Raw genomic sequence first — 22,988 nt, forward strand, 5'->3', positions numbered from 1 at the left:
TTTTAATTAACTTTCTATGCATTTGTCTTTGAAGCTGTTGAAGCAGAATAAACACTGCAACAATAAACACTGTGTTGTGTCACCGTGGCAACCAAGTTCAGGGATGTTTTACTGATTTACTGACTGCAGAGGGCAGCACCTGAGCCACGGTGAGAATATGTGTGTGTGTGTGTGTGTGTGTGTGTGTGTGTGTGTGTGTGTGTGCGTGTGCGGGTTTCCCTTATTCTGCTTCTCTTAGACTCCACCCACTGCTGATGGCCTGAACTTGATTGAAAATTTGCAGAAGTACAATTCAAATACCTGACATCTACTCCACAAAAAGGCAGCACAGGAAGAGGAAGAGGAAGGTCTGATCTGCTTTATATTTAAATCACCCAGCATGTTCAGTCAGCAGCCAGACAGCATGGAGGTCACAGCTCGCTGCATCGCCCTGTGTGAGTACCATTATTACAATTATTAGACATTTCAATGCCATGGCCGAGTGTTAGGGCCAGAATAAAGACAGAATATTTAGCGGAAAAGTCTAAATGTTATGAGAATAAAGATTTAATGTAGCCTCCTGAGAATTCAAAGAAAACTCTTGAGCTGTTTTGATGTAGCGAATACTAATCTTAGTTTTAGTCAAATACTTTATAGTAGCTTAAGCAATTCAATTCCTCTGCTCTCTCTTGTTTGCTCAAACACAATTCTCAAATAAATTTTCATAACATTGTATGTTTGTAACTTTGTACTGCATTGACATGTTACACATCAAGTGTATCTACTGTACATGTGGAATGTTTTATTTTTTTTAGATCCTTACTGGTTCTCATGAATGAATTAGTTTAATGCAATCAAACATGTGACCTCACTATTTATGCACAAAATGAAACATCAATCCACTTGACATAACTTTGGAACCAGGCCCGGTAGAATCATCTGCCAGTATATCTGAGATGTCGTCTGTGTTTGTCTCATGCAGTTGGAAACATCTGAAGTAAGAGCTCAGGAACTGCAACAGCTGCAACAGCTGCAACACAAAGAGAGATGATGTCCGACATGGCACAAAAAGAGAGAGAGATGATTGTAATGGAAGCCAACTAGAATCATCTGAAGGAGGAGAACAAAAGGATGCAGGAGGAAATCCAAAGATGATGAATTATTATTGTCTTTTTTAATGATAATCACCAAAATTAGAAGGAAAAGATAAAATGGAATCTGACTTCAAGTTTCTCTAAAACAAAGACCCAGACTGCCAGAGGAGTACTGGCAAATAGAAGTTATATTGGAGCGCCCCCCGGTGGGAGGAGTCATGTAAAGCCTTTAAGCCATTAAAGGCTTTACATGAGTGAAAGAGAAAGATTTAAAAAAACAGCTTTACAAAAATGTACAACTTACTATCAATGAAAATTAAATAATATGAATATCATTGAGATATCATGATGATTGACACTGTGACCTATGCCAAACATTAGCTCCTCCTCAAATGAAGACAGAGACAGAACACACAAAAATCAAGTCGGTCAGCATGGAGGCAAGAGGCAGGTCTCAGCTCTCCTCCTCGTACTCTGTATCTGGTAGGTTATCAGAGGCAAGAGGCAGGTCTCAGCTCTCCTCCTCGTACTCTGTATCTGGTAGGTATATCACTCCAATTTTATTTCGTTAACAAGTATATGATCAAGTTCTTTTGAGTACTTTAGTCTTAATGAAGGTTATTTGAATGATATTTGGATATTGCGTTGGTGTTGTATTACTTTTACTCCAGTCAGTGATCTTCCCGTGATGAGGCAGCATTGGTCAAATGATGACCTACGCCCTCTGAGGTCATTTGGGATATAAAAGGCCGCCAAGAACTTATCAACTGATTCATTCTCTCCAGGGGACGTCAGGCTGCTTTTGGGGACACATTCATTTTTCTCCTAGATGAAAGACCCCAGATCGGTATGTAACGGGGGTGGCTGACCAGCTGTACTCTCTGACCAGGCCGGCAGCACATCCGTCACTCCTAGTTACCTCTGCGTTGTGTTCATTTGGTGTTGGTGAAGAAATGACCGGACCACAGACAGCTACTGGTCTTTCTTTAATGCTGATAATTGTCTCCCTGTACAAATAAAATAAAATAAATGTAACATGCGGTCTCCCAGACCCGAGTCATCAGCCCTCTTCTCAGTAACGTGGTGCGAACTGACACACCTGCACTTGTTACGTGCCTCTAAGGACACAAAGTAAGTACATTACATTACATTACGATCATTTAGCAGACGCTTTTATCCGACTTACAATAAGTGTGTTCAACAAAGGTAGATAGAAGAACTTCAGGTCACAAGAAATCATAAGTGCATTTCCTTCCTAAACCAACAGCTAAGAGCATAACTAGAGCTAGAGTAGAAGTGCAATAAGTTAGGTACTATGATGAATGAGAAAAAAGGACAAATTAGAAATGAAAGAAAAAAGGACAAATTAGAAATGAAAGATTGGAAAACAAGAGCATCAGAAGAGCTAGGATAGAGTAGGTGATGTCCTAAGAGGGAGGATCCGGGTAGTGTTTCTTGAAGAGATGGGTCTTCAGCCTGCGGCGAAAGATGGGCAGCGACTCCGCTGCCCTGACATCAGTCGGGAGATCATTCCACCACTGAGGTGCCAGAACAGAGAAAAGCCGTGACCGCATCGATCGCAAGCAGGGGCCGCTGAGCGCTGGGGCAGCCAGTCGCCTGGAGGCAGCAGAGCGAAGTGGTCGGCCAGGGGTGTAGGGCTTGACCATAGCCTGGAGCTGTTCCTTTCACTGCCCTGTAGGCTAACACCAGAGTCTTAAACTGGATGCGAGCAGCTATGGGGAGCCAGTGTAGAGAACGGAGAAGGCAAGTTGTGTGGGAGAACTTGGGAAGGTTGAACACCAGACGAGCAGCAGCTTTCTGGACGAGCTCCAGAGGTCTGATGGCGGAAGCCGGGGCGCCAGCAAGGAGGGAGTTGCAGTAGTCCAGGCGGGAGATGACAAGAGCCTGGATCAGCACCTGCGCTGCCTTGTCGGTGAGGAAGGGACGAATCCTCCGGATGTTGTAGAGGAGGAATCTGCAGGAACGCGTCACCGAAGCGATGTTTGCCGAGAACGACAGTTGGTCGTCCAGGGTCACACCCAGATTCCTCGCGGTCCGAGTAGACGTCACCACGGAGTCATCTATGGTGATGGCCAGGTCTCGGTGCGGGCAGCCCTTCCCCGGGAGAAACACCGTCTCAGTCTTGTCCAGGTTGAGCTTCAGGTGGTGCTTCGACATCCACCCCGAGATGTCTGCCAGGCAAGCAGCGATGCGCATCTCCACTTGGGTGTCAGAAGGAGGAAACGACAGAATCAGCTGGGTGTCATCAGCATAGCAGTGGTAGGAGAAGTTATGGGAGTGGATAACCGAACCAAGAGATGTTGTGTAGAGGGAGAAAAGAAGAGGGCCCAAGACCGAACCTTGCGGAACCCCAGTGGTGAGCCTACGTGGCTTCGAAACAGAACCTCTCAGTGTTACCTGGTAGGAGGGACCTGTCAGGTAGGACGCGAACATGGAGAGCGCAGAGCCAGAGACACCAATTCCCTCAAGGGTAGAGAGAAGGATCTGGTGGTTCACCGTGTCGAATGCTGCAGACAGGTCCAGGAGAATCAGGACAGAGGAGAGAGAGTTCGCTCTAGCAGTTTGGAGTGACTCGGTCACTGCCAGGAGGGCCGTCTCGGTCGAGTGGCCCACCTTGAAGCCTGACTGGTGGGGGTCCAAGAGGTTGTTTTGGTGGAGGTACAGGGATTGATGTCTGAAGGGTCAAGAATTGGTTTCTTTAGAAGCGGAGTGACTCTAGTAGGTAAATAAATGAAATGAAATGTAGAAATGTAGAAATGAACAATGCACTCGACCACACATGAACTACAAAATGCAGAACACAACCAGCATTACTACTGAAAACAATGAACAACACATACCTGTACAAATGATATAAAATAAATGTAACATTCGGTCTCCCAAATGCGAGTCATCAGCCCTTCTCTCATATGGCGCAAACTGAGAGTGGCGCAGCATTGACATCGTCAAACCGAGAACTCTTCAAGTAACAGTACAGGTATGAACACTTCAAATTAAATCAAACACATTTAAAGATGAATAATACAACAACCAGACATACCAAAACGCCTCAGTCCCTCTCCCCCTCGGGCCACACCTCAGCTACTCAGGTGTCCCCTAGGTATCGGCCTTCCAGGATGCCGCCTTCACGGCGAAAGGGAAGTAACTGTGCCCCATAGCGTGATGAAATGAGTGAGCATCGGTTCTCCTCATCTGAAGAGTCAGATGGGTACCAGTGGGAGCATGCCTCAGGCCTGCGCATGCGGCAGCTCGACTCCCTTGCCACGAGTGTTTTGATCCCACAAACAAGGATGCTAATGTTAACGATTATCTTCGTGAAATTGAACACTGCCTTGTTTATTTGCCTCATGTCACTTCACGTGAGAAACTGAAGCCCATCGAGAAAACAGCTTCCAGTAGCGTTCGTGCATTTATTGAGACAAAACCATCTCGCATCCGTCACAGCTACCCAAGGCTTTGTAGTGTCCTACTTGACGAGTACATTAGCCAAACTCAGCACCATGCATATTCACCAAAAGCGAACAGAACCGCCCGTGAATATTACAGACGACTGAGGAGTGCCTACTTTCAATTTGCTTACTGCAGGAACAGGAGCACAGAAGATGCAGTCTCCATAGCGCTGCACTCTGTCCTCTCACATCAGGACAATAAGGACACATATGCAAGAATGCTGTTCATAGACTTCAGTTCAGCATTTAACACTGGCATCCCCTCTAAGCTGATCAACAAACTTGCAGATCTGGGCTTCACAGCTCCCACCTGCAACTGGTTACTGGACTTCCTGGCCAACAGGCCCCAACATGTTTGGTCAGACCACCACTGCTCTTCCACCCTCACCCTGAACACAGGCGTCCCACCACGCTGTGTTGAGCCCGTTCCTCTACTCCCTCTTCACCCACGGCTGCAGACGCAGACCTGGACATAGTTCCAACACCATCATCAAGTTTGCAGATGACGCAATGGTGATTGGCCTCATCACAAACAACGATGAGTCAGCCTATAGGGAGGAGGAGCATCGCCTGGCTACGTGGTGTGACAGCAAGAACCTGCTGCTGAACACCATTAAGGCCAAGGAGCTCATTGTGGACTTCAGGAAGAATGCTGACACTCATCTACCCATCCACATCAGCGTGTGGTGGAGCGTGTGACCAGCTTTAAATTCTTGGGGATCTGGTCAAGAAGGCTCACCAGCGCCTCTTTTTCCTGAGGACTCTGAGAAAATCTCCTCAGAGATCCCGGTGAACTTCTATCACTGCGCGGTCTGCGCGCTTCGAAATTCATGCTGCGATTGAACACAACACTTCTGTTGAGGCGGGGCGGGGGGAGTGCGCACTTCGAAATCGGCGATCGCCCGGTCTGTCTCGCGGACCGGATAGGCTCGTGGACTAATTAAGTGAAGTTGGATCATTTCCCACAGCACACCTGAGGATATCTCACGGCACACTAGTGTGCCGCGGCACACCGGTTGAAAAACACTGCTCTATTCAATAGGCTGGGGAAAGAATCCAAGAGAGCCCAGATGCCCCCTTAATCACACTTAATGACACTCAAACTTTACACAGCAGATTTGCTGTGTTTTCCTCTACCAACAACTGCTTGTTACTTTTTCCAGAAGCAGATTACTAACAGCAATAACCTTCCTTTCTCTTTCTTTTTCCTTTAATTTCCACATTATGCCTTTTCTTTGTGTTAACAGCTATGACCTATGAATGGCAAAGGTTACCTTGCTGTGTATGTTTCTTTATAATGTGTGTAAATGTTAAGGTTGTGCAGTTAGTATTCCTCTGCCCAGATGTTTCCTTACTGACTGCCCAGATGTCAAAAGCCTTAATGAACTGTTTTGTGAACATTCTCCCACACCTAAGGATTGTCCAACTCCAGGTTGTCCTTCATGTAGGAGCCATTATGCCATTTATCATAAGTTGTTCTAATCATTGTCTTTATTTCCATGTTCTGAGAATTTGTGCCCTCTACAGGTCAAAAGGCCATTAAATAGGAGAGTGACCGATAGGAGGCGTGGCTGACTGGGAGCACACAGCTTTTGACCTTGCTGGCTTGCTGTAGGCAGAGGATAGACTTAGGAACCTGCTCCTGATTGTAATTCAAGTTTCAGCCTTTATTGATCTAAGTTATGTATGCAAACCCTATAGGACCTACTTATGAATAAACCAACATTATTATTTGAACGTTGCCTGGACCTCTTTGGATTTCCTTTCTCGCAATTCAACAAGCGTCTAAGAACCCCCAGTCACCACCAACAAGTGACCAACAAAGGGACAGCCTTTTTGGTATAAACGGTCACAACACTTCAGGACTTTAGACTATGTGCTAAGGACTTGTGAACTTTTCCGCCCTAAGGTTGCTCTTGAGGACTGTGGCTGCAACCCCAACCTCAAGACCAAAGGGGGGGATGTTGGGCCTACATGGAACATTCCAAGCCTAAGGTCATGTGGTCCCTTTGTTCACAAAAAACTACAGCTCTCTCTCTCTCTCTCTCTCTGTCTCTCTCTATCTCTCTCTCTCTCTCTCTCTCTCTCTCTCTCTCTCTCTCTCTCTGTCTCTCTCCTGTGGTGTCTTCAAAGGCCTGCTATTAATGTCTATTAATCTTGTTTATTATATTCATGGTTGTGTTATTAGTCTGAGTTTAATAAACTTGTTATATCATAACAAGAAGTGTCCGGTCTTGTTTGTTTTGAATGTTGTCTGATCCATACTCTGCCACGTCAAGACCTCACCCCTTCTAGATTGATTTTTGAGTGCATAACCAATCCTTAACTTGTTCTGTTTTGATCATTTTAATTGATAATGAATCCTTGAGTGAATCCCCGAGGACTTTAATATGATTTAAGTTATTATTTTCATTTTTAGATAGCGATATTTGATAAAAACCTATTGCACCTACAATACAGTAGAGCAACCACCACTTTATACTTTTCAGCAGTAAGCAATCATAATTCATTTCTAGTCAAGTCTGTTACACATTGTGACAGGCAAGAAATGGAAACATGCTCAAACTAAATGAGACACATCTGAAACCACACAGTCATCAAATTATAGCTGTTCGTGCAAAGCGTAGCGCGTCTCAATGAAACCATGGCAAAGCCTCAGAATAACCACAGCGATCACACGCAGGTCAAAGCAAACTATTTTGGTTGTCACAGGTAGAGTTGCTAGTGTGAGAACATCGGAACAATACAAAGCTGCTGCAGAAGAGTATTCAGAAGTTGATTCTAATGCCAATAAACAGTTTCTCTCCACAGTTGTCGTGGTGATGCTGGTTTTTGTGAAGAAAAGAAAAGCCAACCTCCTTCTTAAACAATTCATTAGTATTGGTTTCTATTTCTCATTTACACCGACTATTGGCAGACTCAAAGACTTGAGACTCAGACTTGCTGACAAACTCTGCAAGATTTGAGACTTTTACGATAATAATGAATAATCTTTTCTTTTCTTACAGTTTTGCAGTTTATAATTCTGTAGATATAAGTTGTACAGAGGAAGTAAATACACAACAAACAGAAGTGTAACAATAAAGAACCATTAAACCTTTTTCTCAATCAAACATCTCAGACTTTCAACATAAATAATGACTAACAGCTCTCAGTAACCATCCGTCAGTCTGCGGATTGGTCACTAGCAGTCCTCTTCCTCTTTCTTTTCCTCCTCCTCTTCCTCCAAATACTCTGCGTAACTAACGCTTATTGTACTTCTTATGTACTGATCAAATACACTTTCAGATCTCATGTTCTTCTATAATCTTAGGGAGTTTCATTTGTATTTCTATTACACAAGATGTTTATTATTTGTACTTTAAGGCACTTTTCCATGTTATCAAATGTTCTACTTCTTTCCGCTGAAGTTAAATGTTCCCATTTTAGTCCATTACATTTATATGGCCGCTGTAGTTTGTAGTCATGGTGAATATCCTCACCCTCGTCAGACGCCTCTGTGACCTGTGACCTGTAAAACAAATTAAATGTTGCGCTGAGGTTAAGAAACAGGCAAACATTACAACTGTTAATCATCAAACGATGTTCATGATAACGCAGGTTTGAAACTATACAAATAAAAACAATGAGATTGCACAAAGATAATACTTTATAAATCGGGGCATCTTGTTCTGTGTTTTACGTTATTTTTTTAAATTGCAAACCACCTGTGAAAAATTACAAGACAATGATAGTACTTCACAAAGGTGAGTAATGAATGAAATGGTTCTTCCAGTTTTGCTTACATATTAATTGACATTAGCCTCCATTAGATAAGAGTAAATGTAATCAAATGAATGGACGCAGAATTCCTCTCAGTCTGACCTTCTTGATGCTGGAGTACAGAATGTCCTCATCTGGTGACGGTGGATTTGGGGCTGCTGCAGGGTTTGGTGACACCGGCAAGTTTGAAATTTCTGGTTCTCCTTAAAAAAATACAAAAATTCTCAATATAGCATTTTGGAAAATAAGTAAATATAAAGAAACTACTCCTAAACATCACAGGTTGATGAAATGATGCTCCTCTAGGTGACCCAGAGCAACCCACAACACACAATATCAACTTAACACATCGTTCATTTCAGGGTGAGTAGAAACAGAAAAAGTGGCTTTAACCCATCAAAGTGAGGAAAATATTGTATGTAAATATTTGTGAATAAACAATGGCCCAGTTGTGTCTCAGTTGCACACTAACCATGTGGACTGTTTTGTGGAGTCTCACTAAAAGATATGGTGGAGTAAACAAAACAAGGCAGGGGTTCATCATCTGAAGGAAAGAGACACTTTATGAGCAACACAAAACCGTCACTATACAATCCTGTAGCAGAATGAACATTGACATTGACAAGTGTCATCTGTGGGAAACGGGGTAAATAAAGAGTCACTTCACATTTTTCTGTTGGTGCTTTTCTCGCCTGGTTCATGTCGAGGCCCAAATTATCAGCAGCATCTGCAGGATGTTCAAAAAAAGAATGTGAGCGAGAGTATGAGAAACAGAGGTGTTGAATATATCGACACCACAGTGACCACTGCAACTGTCAAACATGGTGAACAGCTTCGACACTCAGCAAATGCACACAATCTATTCATGTAATGTAATTGCTTACATTCTACTGTTCAGTGAGGGAAGGCAAAAATAATTGCGATAATGTCTATAAACCTTCCTGTCTTTGCAGATGACAGCGTATATATTGGTAGTTGTGTTAACATCATCTACGCCGTCCTCCGCAGAGACTGAAGCAAAACAGGGTGCCGATTATCATCCTGCATCTCAAATGATTTGATAGAAATAAAGTATTTGGCTTGCCAAACGTAGAAGAGAATAGAATCAAAGCAAAGATATGAAAGTAAGATGAACCTCTTGTCTCTCTTGTGACGATGGCATACACGGCCAGCGGTGGATCAGCTGCACCAGCCTCTAATGAAAAACCCCAAAAAGTCATTATCCCGTTAATTACCTGAATAATCAACATGTGAGTCAAGTTCTTTAGTCTTGAGTTCTGTACCTCTGTGTTTCGATAGTGAAGCAGTCCCACCAGCATCAAGAGTGGAGCCACAAGAAAGACAGAGAGTAAGATCCACAGGACAGGGGAGTATTGAACTGCTGCATGAATGACATCAACTTTGCGCCCTGTAAAAGTATGAGAGAAACCCAAAATCCAAACCCATCCTCTTATAGTGCAGCATTAACGTGATAAGTCAACGTCAACATTTGGAAGCAAGGTCATATCTCACCTGTAACGATCAGTCGACTCTCTGGTGATTCTCCATTTCCAGACATGTTACACTTGTAGAGTCCTTCATCAGACTGGGACACATTTTGGATGGTCATCTCTCCTGTAGGGCTGAACCTGGTGGGGACGCCGTCTTTATAGAAATGAGCTGAAATGCTGGAGGGAGTTGTTTTGTTTTGGCAGTGCAATGTTAAAGTTTCTCCTTCATCAATGGGCAGAACTGGACTCACCAGGATCACATCACCACCTGAAAAGTGTGTTTAAGATATTGACAGACATTTTATGTACAATCATGAAACGAAGAGAACATAGCTGCAAAAAAATTAAGATGTATATTTGGTTATCATCTGTATATGGGGGCAATATTCTGTAGAGGCACCGTGTCCAATATAAAATTAGGAGTCCTAGAGTAGAGCTCTGGGGAGCCTCACCAGTTATATTAATGAGTGACAAGTTCCCATCTTTATACCTGGACACAGATATGGTGGTAAGATCTAAATTATTTAAACAGATTTGGGTAGAGATTTTGATAAATCATAATTATATTTTCAGAAATGGAAACAATAATCTCTTCCCGTCCTTAAAATGCCTACCAGTGACAGTGATGTTAATGGTTTTGCTTCTTTCCCCGTTTTTCGTCTCACACCAGTAGTGTCCACTGTCTGAGCCATAAGCTTCTTTAATTATACACCGTAATGTGGAAGCTCCAGCTTTAGAACACTCGTTCAAAACTTTCTTGGCATTCCTCACATGGCTCCATCCAGCCGACCCCACCAAGTCCTCACAGGCAAACGAGACGGACTCATACTCAAAGATCTGCAGTCTGGATGGATCGATACGAGGAAAAACTGCTGAATCACAGAGAGAGGAAGATTTTAAGATTAAAATGAATATTCTTTAATTAAAAACCATGTCTTTGATGAAAAGGTTTTTACAATATGTGCAATGTCAGTATGTATGTTTCTTCTCTCAATGTTCACATAACCTAAAATAGAATTATGGATAGAATTTACTAAATGTGACAATGTTGAAGTTCAATAGTGAAAAATTAAAATCTACACATTTTACAGAGTTTACAACAGACAGAAGATTTTAAGATTTTGCTCAATTTGGCTTTTGCCTTGGCCAGAAGGATGATGTAACAGTAAATCGTTTATCTTTTGGATGAACTAACCACTACTTACCACTTTTCTTAGCCAAACAGTAGTGAACTTGTACAGCAATCACAATCAATGTGTGCATCACTGCAGAGACATATTGAAGATATATTATGATTATTCTTTTTTAAACAGATGAGCTCAGTCATATTTCTACTGTATATTTAGGTCATCTTTTTTTATCATTTGTGTCTTATTTATTACTTCAGAAACTCTTGTTCCAATCATATTCCATAGTGAAATTTGACTCAAATCACCAGGAACGCACTACTTTTACGACATAAAAAGACATGCACTATGACTACATATGATGTAGATAATAAGACATTGGACCATTATGCCATTTTATACATAAGAGAGGAAATAATTAAATGTAGCCGCTCTTGACATTTGATGGATGTTCTGTGATACATCAAAATTCTAAAATGTAATTTTTAGGTTTGGGCAACGATTACATATCTTCCATAACACTAATCGGCCTACAGTGTGTAGCTTTTGAGCAACGGACTTTCAAAATAATAATAAAATAAAAATAAAATAAAAAAAGCTGTGTGAAGGCGCAATAAAATAATTGTCGGCGTTAATTTAGTGCTGCGTTAACACGATAGTAACGCGTTAACTTGCCCAGCCATGGTAATTTTATTTTCTGAATTAATCTTGAATTCTATATGAACACATTCATTTCTGGGATAAGGGGAAGGTTTTCTTGAAAACACTCGTGTTTTCGTTTTCATGATCAGCTTAATTTTGAGTGATATTTTTGCTTAGATTTAATTATTTATACAGTGTAAAATAAAAAGCAGAAACCAGAGCCTGATACTTACACAGAGTGATAGCTGTGATCTCCATGTTGGTTGTCTGCTGACTGACTGAGCACTGGACAGAATTATAGATATTTGTAAATTGACTAAGACCCGCCTCTTCCTGCTTATACTGTATGTGGTGCAGATGCATCAGCAGAAGCCAGGCTCTGGTGAATCTGCTTCTATTTGGGTATTCAAAAAAATGCTTCAAAATCACAAGTTGTTATGGCAACACAGATGTTATATATTGTATGTGTTATTGGATTATTTTATATCAGTAAAAAGTACAGCAACATGTTTATGGTTGCATTGGTGTGCCAGCTTTAGCTGTTTATTATTATTATCAGATTTCAGTCAGTGATTCTGCTCAGTGAATTTTTATTTTCTCTGCTCCCTTCTGTAATCTTTGTTCTTTTTACCAACTTTCTCCTTTGCCCCACTCACAAATCCCAAAATATTACTTGGAAGAAATAATAATAAACATGATAATAATAGTAACCAGACTATAGATCCAATATGCATCATGCACACTGCAGCAAAAAGGGAAAACTGATTGAAGGACATTATGGTGTGACATTTACACCATCTTCACAGAGAGTTTGAGTTGCTTTACTGAAGGTCCTGTTGATTGTGGTTCAATGGTTCATATGGTTCAATGATAATAAGGCTTCAGTTCTGGGCGGGCAATGAATGTTATCTCCATGAATGATTAACCGATTATGGCTGCAGAGTTTCATGAGGAGACAGCAGGTACGTGTTGATTGAATAATGTTTCTACGTCTGCTTCACCTAAAATCTCATTTTAACCACAGTTATGATGAAAGCTTCTGTGTGAGTGTTTAATCAAAGCTACATTCTTTAATGTTGCACAGCCTCTTGCTGTAATCTGTATTTTGATCACTCTGAGAACTATCAGCTAATATGCTTTATGTTGATTTAATTGAGACTTTGGAATTCCATTCAGCACTCTCAGGTTAACTTAAACAAATCTGTCACTTTAAAATGCTTCTAAAATGAAATATCAGCTGCTGTAGAGAGATTATAGCCGCTGGTGACGAAAGTGAAAGTATAAATCATTATGTACATATGCTCTTTGAAGGTGACCTCATAAATGTTTGGCTTTTATATCTTTCAAACAGGTTTAGAGAGACAAATATGTTTCTGCTTTGTGCTGATTTCCAGAACTCCAGGATGCTTCACCGCTTGCACGGATTGTTCTCAAAAACTCAATTCGAAAGCTTTTGTGTTTTGGTTTTCCACCTTTCCCTCCTTCCTTCATGTAGAGGTAATTTACACACAAACTGTCTCAGGTCAAGTGTTCAGAGCAAACGCTACCAGATTCAGAAGATTCATAGTTTTTTAATTTTCTACAAGTAAAATCCAGGTGGAAATGTTGACTGGCGCATGTCACTACAGTCTCACTATCCACTGTGCATGTAGATGTACATTTTCAGTGTAGCTACTGGACTATTTGATTAGCTGGGTAAAGACAAAAAGCATGAGATCATAGAGACAAGCGGCCAAAATGTGCATGCATGAGCAGCAGGAGGGAGCTCAGAGTAAAACCACTGCATTAAGGGAAAGCAAGCTGAGGTGTTTTAGCAACTATCAAAACGTTCTAAGGACATCCCACTGGGTGCAGACAGAACATACTTGCAGGATCCTGCTTATGGGATGTGATTCTGTTGATAGAACTGTGCTGAGCTGTCCTGGTATATGATTCTCAAAGACAGCAGCCAGCCAATCAGAACGTCCTCTCATACTGAGCCTATTGTTTCTAGGTCAGTCTCAGCTGATTGGTCCACCTCAGCCTATAGTGGCAAAACTTGGCGATGACATCGTTCTGCCGTGTCTTCTGGAACCTGCCACTGATTCAGCTGGCTTGACGTTGGAGTGGAGCAAACCAGACATGAGACCCAGATATGTGTTTGTGTGGCGTGAAAAGGAGGAACTTTTGGACATAAAACATCCATCGTATATGGGAAGAGCGTCAATGTTCATGGATGAGCTGAAGCATGGGAACATTTCATTGAAAATTTCCAAAGCAAAACTCTCAGATGAGGGAAGATACAGATGCTTCATACCAACACTGAAAATAGACACTTTTGTTGATCTTGTTGTTGGTGAGTAGCTACACACACCACACACATAATTGTTCAAACTCTCCTTGGCGTACAGCAAGTCCTTTAAATCTATGGGTTGAATTTCTCCATTTCCTCATCATCTTTAGGTGTGGTGTCATCGCCTCTGATCAGGTTATCAGGGATCGATACATCCAGCAGTGCAGTGATGTTAGAGTGTGAGTCTGCAGGCTGGTATCCAGAGCCTGAGATGCTGTGGTTGGACGCTGAGGGAAACATCGTCTCTGCTGGACCTACAGAGACGCTCAGAGGTCCTGATGGTCTCTATAATGTCAGCAGCTCAGTGACTGTGGACAACAAACACGGCAACACATTCACATGTAAACTACGACAGAACAAAACCAACCAGACCAGAGACACACAGATACACGTTCCAGGTGAGCAAACATCTCCTCAATGTTCTTTTGCTCATGGACATACTGTAAGTCTGTAACTATTCTATATAGAGAGGTGATCAGTACAGACATGGGATGTAAAATGAGCGGATTAAGGTAGGATGGAGAGTGAGAATCAGCTAATCTGCCCCGTCCTCTTACTACACTCACACTACCTCTGACCAAGAATGTCTATCTAAGCCCTGAACTATACCTGGGTTTGCTAATCACTCTCCTGCAAATAGGAGACTGTGCTATTTTCTTTTCAAGAATTTTGGAAAGGAAGGTAAGATTAGAAATGGGTCTATAGTTGTTTAATGTCTGGGACTAAATTTTTGTATTTTTTTAAAAGAGGTTTAATAACAGCTGCTTTGAAAACAGCAGGCACAACCCAAGTGGAGAGTGATTTTATAATATTTAGCAAAGAGGCCCAAAGCACCTGACAAAGAATCAATTTTAGCGGGAGAGGATCAGGCAAGCAGGTTGTTGGCTTGGAGGAGGCTACTCATTTAGAAAAAGTGGCCTATGAAGCTGTCTCAAAGAGGTGCAGGACAGAGGGTCCCTCATAGTGGCAACATCAAGATGAACCCTTTTGAATATAAAGACCCACTGAATTGTTGTTTACATGTAAATGTGTTTTTTCCTTTCAGGTGATTTCTTCATGGTCCAGTCGTGTCCTGCTGTTTTCATCTGCATTGGTTTGGCTGTTGGCATGTTTGCTCTTCTACTTTCCTTTGTTGTGTGGAAACTCAAAAATCCAAGGAGTAAGTTACAAACTAATCTCATAATCAAAAGCCATTCCATTCAATCACAAACATCTTACATATAAAACATCTCATCGCTTAATATAAATGATGCAAATCTCGTGCAAATTCACACAGAAACCAAAAAGGAGCACAGGAGGAATTGATGAAGGATGAAATTGATGAAGGAAAGAAGCTCGACTCTGAGGTTCAACGTCTGACTGGAGGACAAAGTCAGACAGGAAACCTACCAATGAAAGACCTGAAGAAGAACAAAACAAAGGACAAACGTGTAAGTAGACATTGATTTATATAGAAATCTTACTAAATGTACCATTAGTGATCATATTGTACCTTTGATCATTGGTTTATAATCACTGAGCAATAAGTAAAGTAGTATATTTAGTTAGTATAAGTTTACATTCAGTGTGATGTTCGTCTCTGCTTCATGTTGCTTATTGTTCATAGATTTTCAAAACCTTTCCAGCCCAACACAGCACTCACTGAGTCTCCATCACCAGCTATGCACCAACACCTGAAATTGTTTTGAAGTTGTCAAAGTCAAATGTGTAGCATCAGTGTTTCCATTAGCTTCCATATGTCCCCCAGCACATCTAATGAGAATGGGGCGGCAGTGGCGCAGTCCATAGGGTACTCTGCTTGGGAACAGGAGGGTGGCTGGTTCGCACCCCCTGTGGGCCAAAAAGTCTGTATTGGCAGGGAGTTGCCTCCAGGCCAATGCCGAGGTGCCCTTGAGCAAGGCACCCCACCCAAGGCAGCCAGCATTGGTTTAACCCTGGCTTTTCTTCTATTTGCTTCCTCTACCATATTGAGCAGGAAAGTCCACTTAAGTTTTACATCTTCTCCATCTGTCCTCCTCTCTCACAGTCAAAGAAGGAGCTCCTGGAGGAGCTTCAGAAGAAGACTGAAGCTGAAAACCGTCTAAAGACTCAGGTTCCTCTCTTTACATTTGTGTTTCTGCTCTGTTAGCTCAGGTGTTACTTCATTTCTCCCTCTTTGCATGTTCTCCGCCATATGTAAGATTTCATTTGTTTTCCAGCCACTAATATTTGTTTTCAGTTTCTTCTTATGGTCTTTTTTCTTATCACCTGTTATTTTTACTTTATCTTTAGTTTATTGCACATTCAAAACAGAAATGCAACTTGTTGAGTGAAGTTATTCCATGTTGGTAAATGAATGTGTGCAGTTTGTAACTTTGAAGTACTGCATTGACATCTTACACATCAAGTGTATTTACTGTACATGTGGAATGTTTTATTAGATTCCTTACTGTTTCTCATGAATGAATTAGTTGAATGCAATCAAACATGTGACCTCACTATTTATGCACAAAATGAAACATCAATCCACCTGACAATAACTTTAGAACCAGGCCTGGTAGAATCATGTCATCACTGAGATGTGTTCTGTGTTTGTTCCCTGCAGCTGGAAACATCTGAAGTAAGAGCTCAGGAACTGCAACAACAGCTGCAACAAAAAGAGAGAGAGATGAAAACAATGAAGTCAGACATGGAACAGAGAGAGAGAGAGGTGACAACAATGAAGTCAGGCATGGAACAAAGAGAGAGAGAGATGACAACAATGAAGTCAGGCATGGACCAAAGAGAGAGAAAGATGACAACAATGAAGTCAGACATGGACCAAAGAGAGAGAAAGATGACAACAATGAAGTCAGACATGGAACAAAGAGAGAGAAAGATGACAACAATGAAGTCAGACATGGAACAAAGAGAGAGAGAGGTGACAACAATGAAGTCAGGCATGGAACAAAGAGAGAGAGAGATGACAACAATGAAGTCAGACATGGACCAAAGAGAGAGAAAGATGACAACAATGAAGTCAGACATGGACCAAAGAGAGAGAAAGATGACAACAATGAAGTCAGACATGGAACAAAGAGAGAGAAAGATGACAACAATGAAGTCAGACATGGAACAGAGAGAGAGAGAGATGACAACAATGAAGTCAGGCATGGAACAAAGAGAGAGAGAGATGACTGTATTCGAATCCACCATGAATCATCTGAAGGAGGAGAATCTACAACTGCTGGAGGAAGTCAAAAGGTGCTAAATTATTGTCTTTTTTGATGAGTTTGAAATATAAACGATCACTAAAATTAAAAGCAAAAAAGGAAAAGCCTGATGAAGCGAACTTAAAGCTTCCCTGAAATAAAAACCAAGAATGTCCACTGGGTGGCACTGTAGTACTGGCAACTGGAAGGGCTACTGAGGGGATAGGGAGGGGATAGGGCTCTACACTGGACCAGAACTTCACCAATAAAGGTCACATTTACACAAACACTGACATGAAAGCACAAAACACCTAAAGGAAACTTTTTGTAACGACACATTTGAGGTGAAGGTAGTTTCAGTTTTTGCAGCTAAATCAAGTTGCACTGAATCAATCTTCAGTAGTTCAGAGTTCTTACTTCAGCTCTTGAGTGCCAATTGTGGTTCCATTGCTGTCTGTCACTCAGCTCTCCACCCAGCAGGGTCACTGTGACCTCTGATCACAGTCACAGTGACCTCCTCCTCTCTAACACTTCTGACTCTGTCAACTTCTTCCAGTGTGTACAGCAGCAGCAGCAGCAGCCCTAACAAGTCTAAAGGCATCATCACTGTGGCGGAGGTCGACCTGAAAGGCAAATATGTTCGTCTCAGGAACATTTCTGCTGAGGTAATGCAGTGCTGAGTATTTGAGCTCTTACTGATATTAACAACATTACAGTTGGACAGGAGCTGCACTCTCAGTGTTAAATCCCAGGGAATTGTGTGCATATACATTAATAACAACTGGTGTAATAATGGATTGGTGGACGCAAGTCATTGCTTTCCAGACCTGGAGATTTTGACTTTAAAATGCAGTCCCTTTTACCTACCCAGGGAATTTACTACTGTCACCATCACGGCAGTTTACATCCCACCCAGTGCAATACTAAGGAAGCCCTGAGTGTTCTCTACCAAAACGTCAGTGACTTGCAAAATACACATCCGGAGGGTGTTGTCATTGTTGCAGGGGACTTCAATCAGGCAAATACGAAGACAGTCCTCCCTCACTTCCATCAGCATGTGGATTTGCAACCAGAGGCATAAACACACTGGACCTGGCCTACAGTAAAATCCAAAAAGCATTCAAAGCTGCTCCTCGCCCTCACCTTGGCTCCTCAGACCATCTCTCTGTTATGCTTATCCCTGCATACAGGCCCCTGCTCACCAGAGGCAAACCCACGGTGAAGCAGGTGAGAGTGTGGTCTGAATGAGCTATGTCAGCACTTCAGCTGACTGCTTTGAATGCACTGACTTAACATTTTTAAGGCTACAACAGACAACCATCACACTAATGTGGAGGAGTATGCTATGTCTGTGTCTGCATACATCCAGTTCTGTATGGAGGATGTCTATGTCACCAGTACATCACCACACGCGCCAACCAGAAACCCTGGATGACCAACGCGGTACATGCAATGCTGAAGGCACGGAACTCTGCTTTTAAATCTGGTGACACAAAGGCACTTAGATCAGCAAGATCCAACCTGAACTGTGCCATCAGAGAAGCAAAGCACTGCGAGGAAAGCTGTTCCTGGCCATGATGAATAAACACAGATAATTCAGTTTATTCTATGCAATCTATAGGTAGCAATAGTAGTAGCATAGCAAAGTATTCAAAAAGCTAAAATGTTTATATGTATTTTAGTACAGTATATATTTATATCTATATTATTCATGTTTTTTTGCTTTCTATGCTTTAAGTAACTATCTGGTGAGCCAATTGCAACATTATATTGTTCAAATGTACACTTTATATATAGGTTGAATGACAAAAAAGTGTGTCTAGGTCTAAGTTTAAAAGATATATTTATACTCTCATTACTTCTGATCACAGAGTAAATGACCTCCATGGTTTGAAGATTCCATGCTGGTGTTTCCAAACATCTCCTGTCTCTCCACATTCTCACTCTCCTCTGGTCTCATAAACTGATTTGTCATCCATTCTTCATCTCTTCCTCTCTTTTATCCATTTTTGAACACGCAGGTAAAACAGTTGCTTAGATGCAATGTGTTGATCGAGATTGATGGCAAAAATTTCATCAGGTACAGGTTTTATAAGCAGCACGCTCTCAAGCCTGGATGCAGCGTCACTGTGAGTGTTACTCGATAGCTCAATGTGTTTGTTGCATCTTTCGATTTTACCGAACCTTTTGCTCAACTCGTTCTTTCCATTTATATTCCTTCATTCAGCATGAAAACCTGAACAGGAATGTTGATTTAAGTTTGTGATCTTTGACTTTAACAGATTTGGGCTTCAGATTCTGGATGCCAGAAAGCTGGAGACCTGGTGTGGAGCAATCAGGATCCCTGGCCCTTTAAGAGCTCTATAAAGGTCATCATCAAGAGTGCAGCTGGAGAGGTCTGACATCATCTGACACCAACCATTACATCATCAGTCTGAGCTGTCACATGAGATGTTTAACTAACCTGAATGTTTGTTTGCTTTTGTTTTCCACCAGGAAATGGCCATGAGGGAACAACAGATAATAGATCCATAATGCTGAATGCTGCTTAAAATACTAAAAATGATGAGTGTGTTTTTACTGTTGTTGACTTAATTTGTCACTAGTGCCTCGAATGCTTTCTGTCTGTTTTTATGGTAATACTGAATAAAAATGTACAAAATTAACGATTTTACAGTTTATTACTCAGTTGATAAAGTTGTACAGTGGAAGTAGAGTGAAACCTCCTCTCTTTTTCTCATCAGTTAATCTTGAATTGACTCTTGGAAGAAGGATTTGATTTTCTCCAAACTGTATTCTTTAGATTTCCAGTCGAACATCTCACATTCATCCTCTGACCCCACTTCCCTCTGTTCATCAGCCATTTTTCCTTTTCCTTTCTTAGCTGTTCTAGTCTTCTTGTGATACATTTCGACAGATAAAGATTAAGATTAAGTTTTTATTCATCATTTTGCAGCAATTCAAGCACAAATTACATGCAATTGAAATTTATCTTGCACCCCCTCTTACATATCACACACACAAACACATGCATTTCAGAGGGGGTGCAGGGCAGCCATTTTTTCGGCGCTCATGGAGGAGGTGGGGGCTTGGTGCCTTGCTCATGTGCACCTTGGCAGTGCTCTGGAGGTAAACTGGCAACTCACCAGCTACCAGTCTGCTTGCTTGGTCCACACAGGGGATTCGAACCGGCGACGCTCCGTTTCCCAGCTGGCGACCCAGCAGACTGAGCTACTGCTGGTTCTGTGATCCTGGAGAGTCCTGTGTTTCCTGTGATGGAGCAGCAGTCATCGTAGCTATTTTCTCAATTCTTGCAAATGCTAACTGCATATTTTGGTATTCATGATAGTGGTGATGTGGTGATTATCATCTAGCTATTCTATTCCAGCACAAGGTTCAGATTCAGATCCTGCTCCAGCTCACTTCTTGGGGGTCTCCAGACTGATTTGTCACCAGGTTGTGGGAGCGCCTTACTTCCTGTCCACCATCATACTGGGACTCGTGGACAGAGACAGAGCTAAAGGTGAGTCTCATGATGCCAGGACGAGACCTTCTTCTGCCCTTAAGCTCAAATGTAGATTTAATAATAGAGGAGTTTCCGTTTCTGTTTCTGCGACTCGATGTTCCGGAGAGAAAAAAAAACTATGATGATGTCATAATGGAGGAAGCAATGTAAAGTATTTTTAATGTTATATGCCGGTCACTGTCATGATTTTCCTTTGTCTGTGGAAATATGCTAATTTTCTGAGTACATAAAATATCTCACATTGTGCTAATTGCTACAATTGTTGATATCACAGGATATCAACAATTGTGTGTTCCCCCATCTTCATCACAATAAGCTGAGTGGAGAGGAAGCACCTGCTGCAGCTACTTCCTGTTTCTACCTGCAGGTGAAACACTAGTTGTACGTTTTTTTACTCAGCATTGAAGACATGAAGATACTTAGACGCTTTATTTGAGTAAATGTAACATAACCACACGTTTATTTGTAGAAAAACTTGAATCATGGTCTCAAAATCTACATTTAACACAAATGTTCCATGTTCCAAAGTCATTTTATTTTTATCTCTCTCTCTCTTCTCAGAAATGTTTCTTTAAAGTTTTCTTAGTAAGGGGGAGGTTTGTGTATTTGTCGTCTGTATCTTTGCTAAACTTCTGTGTTTGTGTTCTTGTGTTGTGTATTTGTGTATTTTGAGATGAGCTGCAGCATTACATTACATTACATTACATTACCACCCTTCGCAGAGGGGGGAGCAATTGAGGGTTCGGTGCCTTGCTCAGGGGCACCTCGGCAGGGACTCAAACCGGCAACCCTCCGGTTCCTAAGCAGGGCTCTACCCACTCGACTACTGCCATCCCTGCCATCCCTGACACACTGCATGAAACAAAGATGCATCACAGAAACCACATCCACAAAATTGACTTTTAATTAACTACTTAATTACTTGTTCAGTGCTGATTCATGATTCCAAAGTGATTCTGTCTTAGTTTCACTTTGAATCGTGTCACAGGTTTATTCAGATCGACCTGTGGACTTCCCGCTGTATTGTGGCTTGATAAATAATTTCCATGGCTACAGAGGTTGGCTCCTTGTTTTATTTTATTGACAGAAACATTTCACTGCACCACAGAAATGAACCAGCCGCTGCAGTCACCATGACAGACTGGGACACATCAAGGTCAACTGCAGATTTTTACCATATCACAGACAAAAAGCAACAACCAAAAATATAACAATGACAATATAAAAAAATTAACAAGCCACATCAAAATATTTTCGTACTATGTTATGGAATGATACATTGTTAAATTCTCCTATGGTACATTGAACAGTAATAGTGTAGTTGTACTGCAGTATAGTTTTTTCTTTAGGTTTATCGTTACTTCATGGTATTACTATGCACTTTATTACAGTGTGTCAGTGTACTATACTAGTGAAACAATAGAATAATAGAGCATAGCACAGTAACAGTACTGTGGCCCTATAGTGTCCAGTATTACTGTAGTGCTATACTTATGACACTGGACTACTACACACTATATCATAGTGTGTCAGTGTTCTATATTACCATAGTATATAGCATAGTACAAGAGTAGCTGTACAGTATATAAAGCAGTAATGTAGTAATATGTAATATCTAATGTAATAGTCTTCTAGTACTACAGTAAAGAACTTAAGTATGTTAATAAACATTGTCCCACGCAATGCCATCGTACTGTACCACAGTATAATAGTACTAGTTAACGCAATTGTTTAATTTGACTTAAATCTGTTTAGTATTTAACATTTTTGATTTAATGAGACCAAAGAATATTAAGGAAGCTGAAACTCCAAAGAGACTCTGGGTTTAATAAAGAAACAATTTTCATTTCATAACTTTCTTTATTATTTCGGTTAACAACAATCAAGATTTTCCCATAATTGCTCATTGCTATGTTCAACGTGTTCTTTAATAAAGATTTATTTAAACAGAAGCCACGGCCACAGCAAATTATATAAAAAAAACAAAGATAAAACATTTGTCTAGCTTGATCAAAACATGCTATGTGACAAAAATGATACAGGAAACATTTTGGAGAAGAAAAACAAAATGCAGTGATTACAAATGGGTGTGGTGCGCTTCTTACAACAAAATGTTATGGATTCTTGATCAGGCTTATTGGAATCAGGCAGTAATGTTTGGAGATCTGCTGCTAGTGGGCGATTTGACCGCTGCACTCGACAATCAATTCCTCCACTGTCTCCACACGTTTCTCCATTTTTAGGTGCTGGAGCTCCATTTCTACTCTCCACTGGGTCAGGATGTTGTTTTCACTGCTCAGCTCTTGTTTGCGCTTTAATAAATCCTGTGCTGTGTCTATTCTATTCTCCCTTATTCTCTCTGTAATTTCACTTTCCACTGACTCAAGCTTAGTCTT

The 22,988-nt window shown here is 41.3% G+C and overlaps 4 protein-coding genes across 4 annotated transcripts in view; 3 read left to right on the forward strand and 1 right to left on the reverse strand.

Moving 5' to 3' along the window:
- LOC143010559 (butyrophilin subfamily 1 member A1-like) overlaps positions 1 to 19,838 on the forward strand; it is a 95,477-nt gene extending 75,639 nt beyond the window's left edge. The window contains exon 12 of the mRNA XM_076162936.1: positions 19,563 to 19,838. Coding sequence (XP_076019051.1) covers positions 19,563 to 19,601 — 39 coding nt within the window. The 3' untranslated portion in view covers positions 19,602 to 19,838. The remainder of the gene's footprint in view (positions 1 to 19,562) is intronic.
- LOC143010580 (Fc receptor-like B) lies at positions 9,537 to 11,831 on the reverse strand. The gene is made up of 6 exons (XM_076162956.1): positions 11,798 to 11,831; positions 11,001 to 11,060; positions 10,410 to 10,667; positions 9,818 to 10,063; positions 9,611 to 9,713; positions 9,537 to 9,540 (listed from the first exon to the last, which is right to left on the reverse strand). Exons 1-6 carry the CDS (start codon positions 11,820 to 11,822, stop codon positions 9,537 to 9,539), a joined length of 696 nt encoding a protein of 231 aa, XP_076019071.1. The 5' UTR covers positions 11,823 to 11,831.
- LOC143010581 (butyrophilin-like protein 10) lies at positions 12,853 to 15,201 on the forward strand. The gene is made up of 5 exons (XM_076162957.1): positions 12,853 to 13,061; positions 13,558 to 13,899; positions 14,007 to 14,294; positions 14,942 to 15,055; positions 15,173 to 15,201. Exons 1-5 carry the CDS (start codon positions 12,863 to 12,865, stop codon positions 15,199 to 15,201), a joined length of 972 nt encoding a protein of 323 aa, XP_076019072.1. The 5' UTR covers positions 12,853 to 12,862.
- Positions 15,201 to 18,644, forward strand: LOC143010582 (uncharacterized). Its single transcript, XM_076162958.1, has 7 exons — positions 15,201 to 15,326; positions 15,923 to 15,988; positions 16,481 to 17,118; positions 17,623 to 17,731; positions 17,938 to 18,123; positions 18,257 to 18,293; positions 18,436 to 18,644. The coding sequence occupies exons 1-7, from the start codon at positions 15,201 to 15,203 to the stop codon at positions 18,642 to 18,644; spliced, it is 1,371 nt and encodes a 456-aa protein (XP_076019073.1).
- Positions 19,839 to 22,988: the final 3,150 nt, after the last annotated feature.

This window comes from Genypterus blacodes, unplaced genomic scaffold (assembly GCF_046128005.1).
Source record: "Genypterus blacodes isolate CSIRO-AG114 ecotype Tasmania unplaced genomic scaffold, CSIRO-AGI_Gbla_v1 ptg000129l_1, whole genome shotgun sequence".
Classification (NCBI taxonomy): Eukaryota; Metazoa; Chordata; class Actinopteri; order Ophidiiformes; family Ophidiidae; genus Genypterus; species Genypterus blacodes.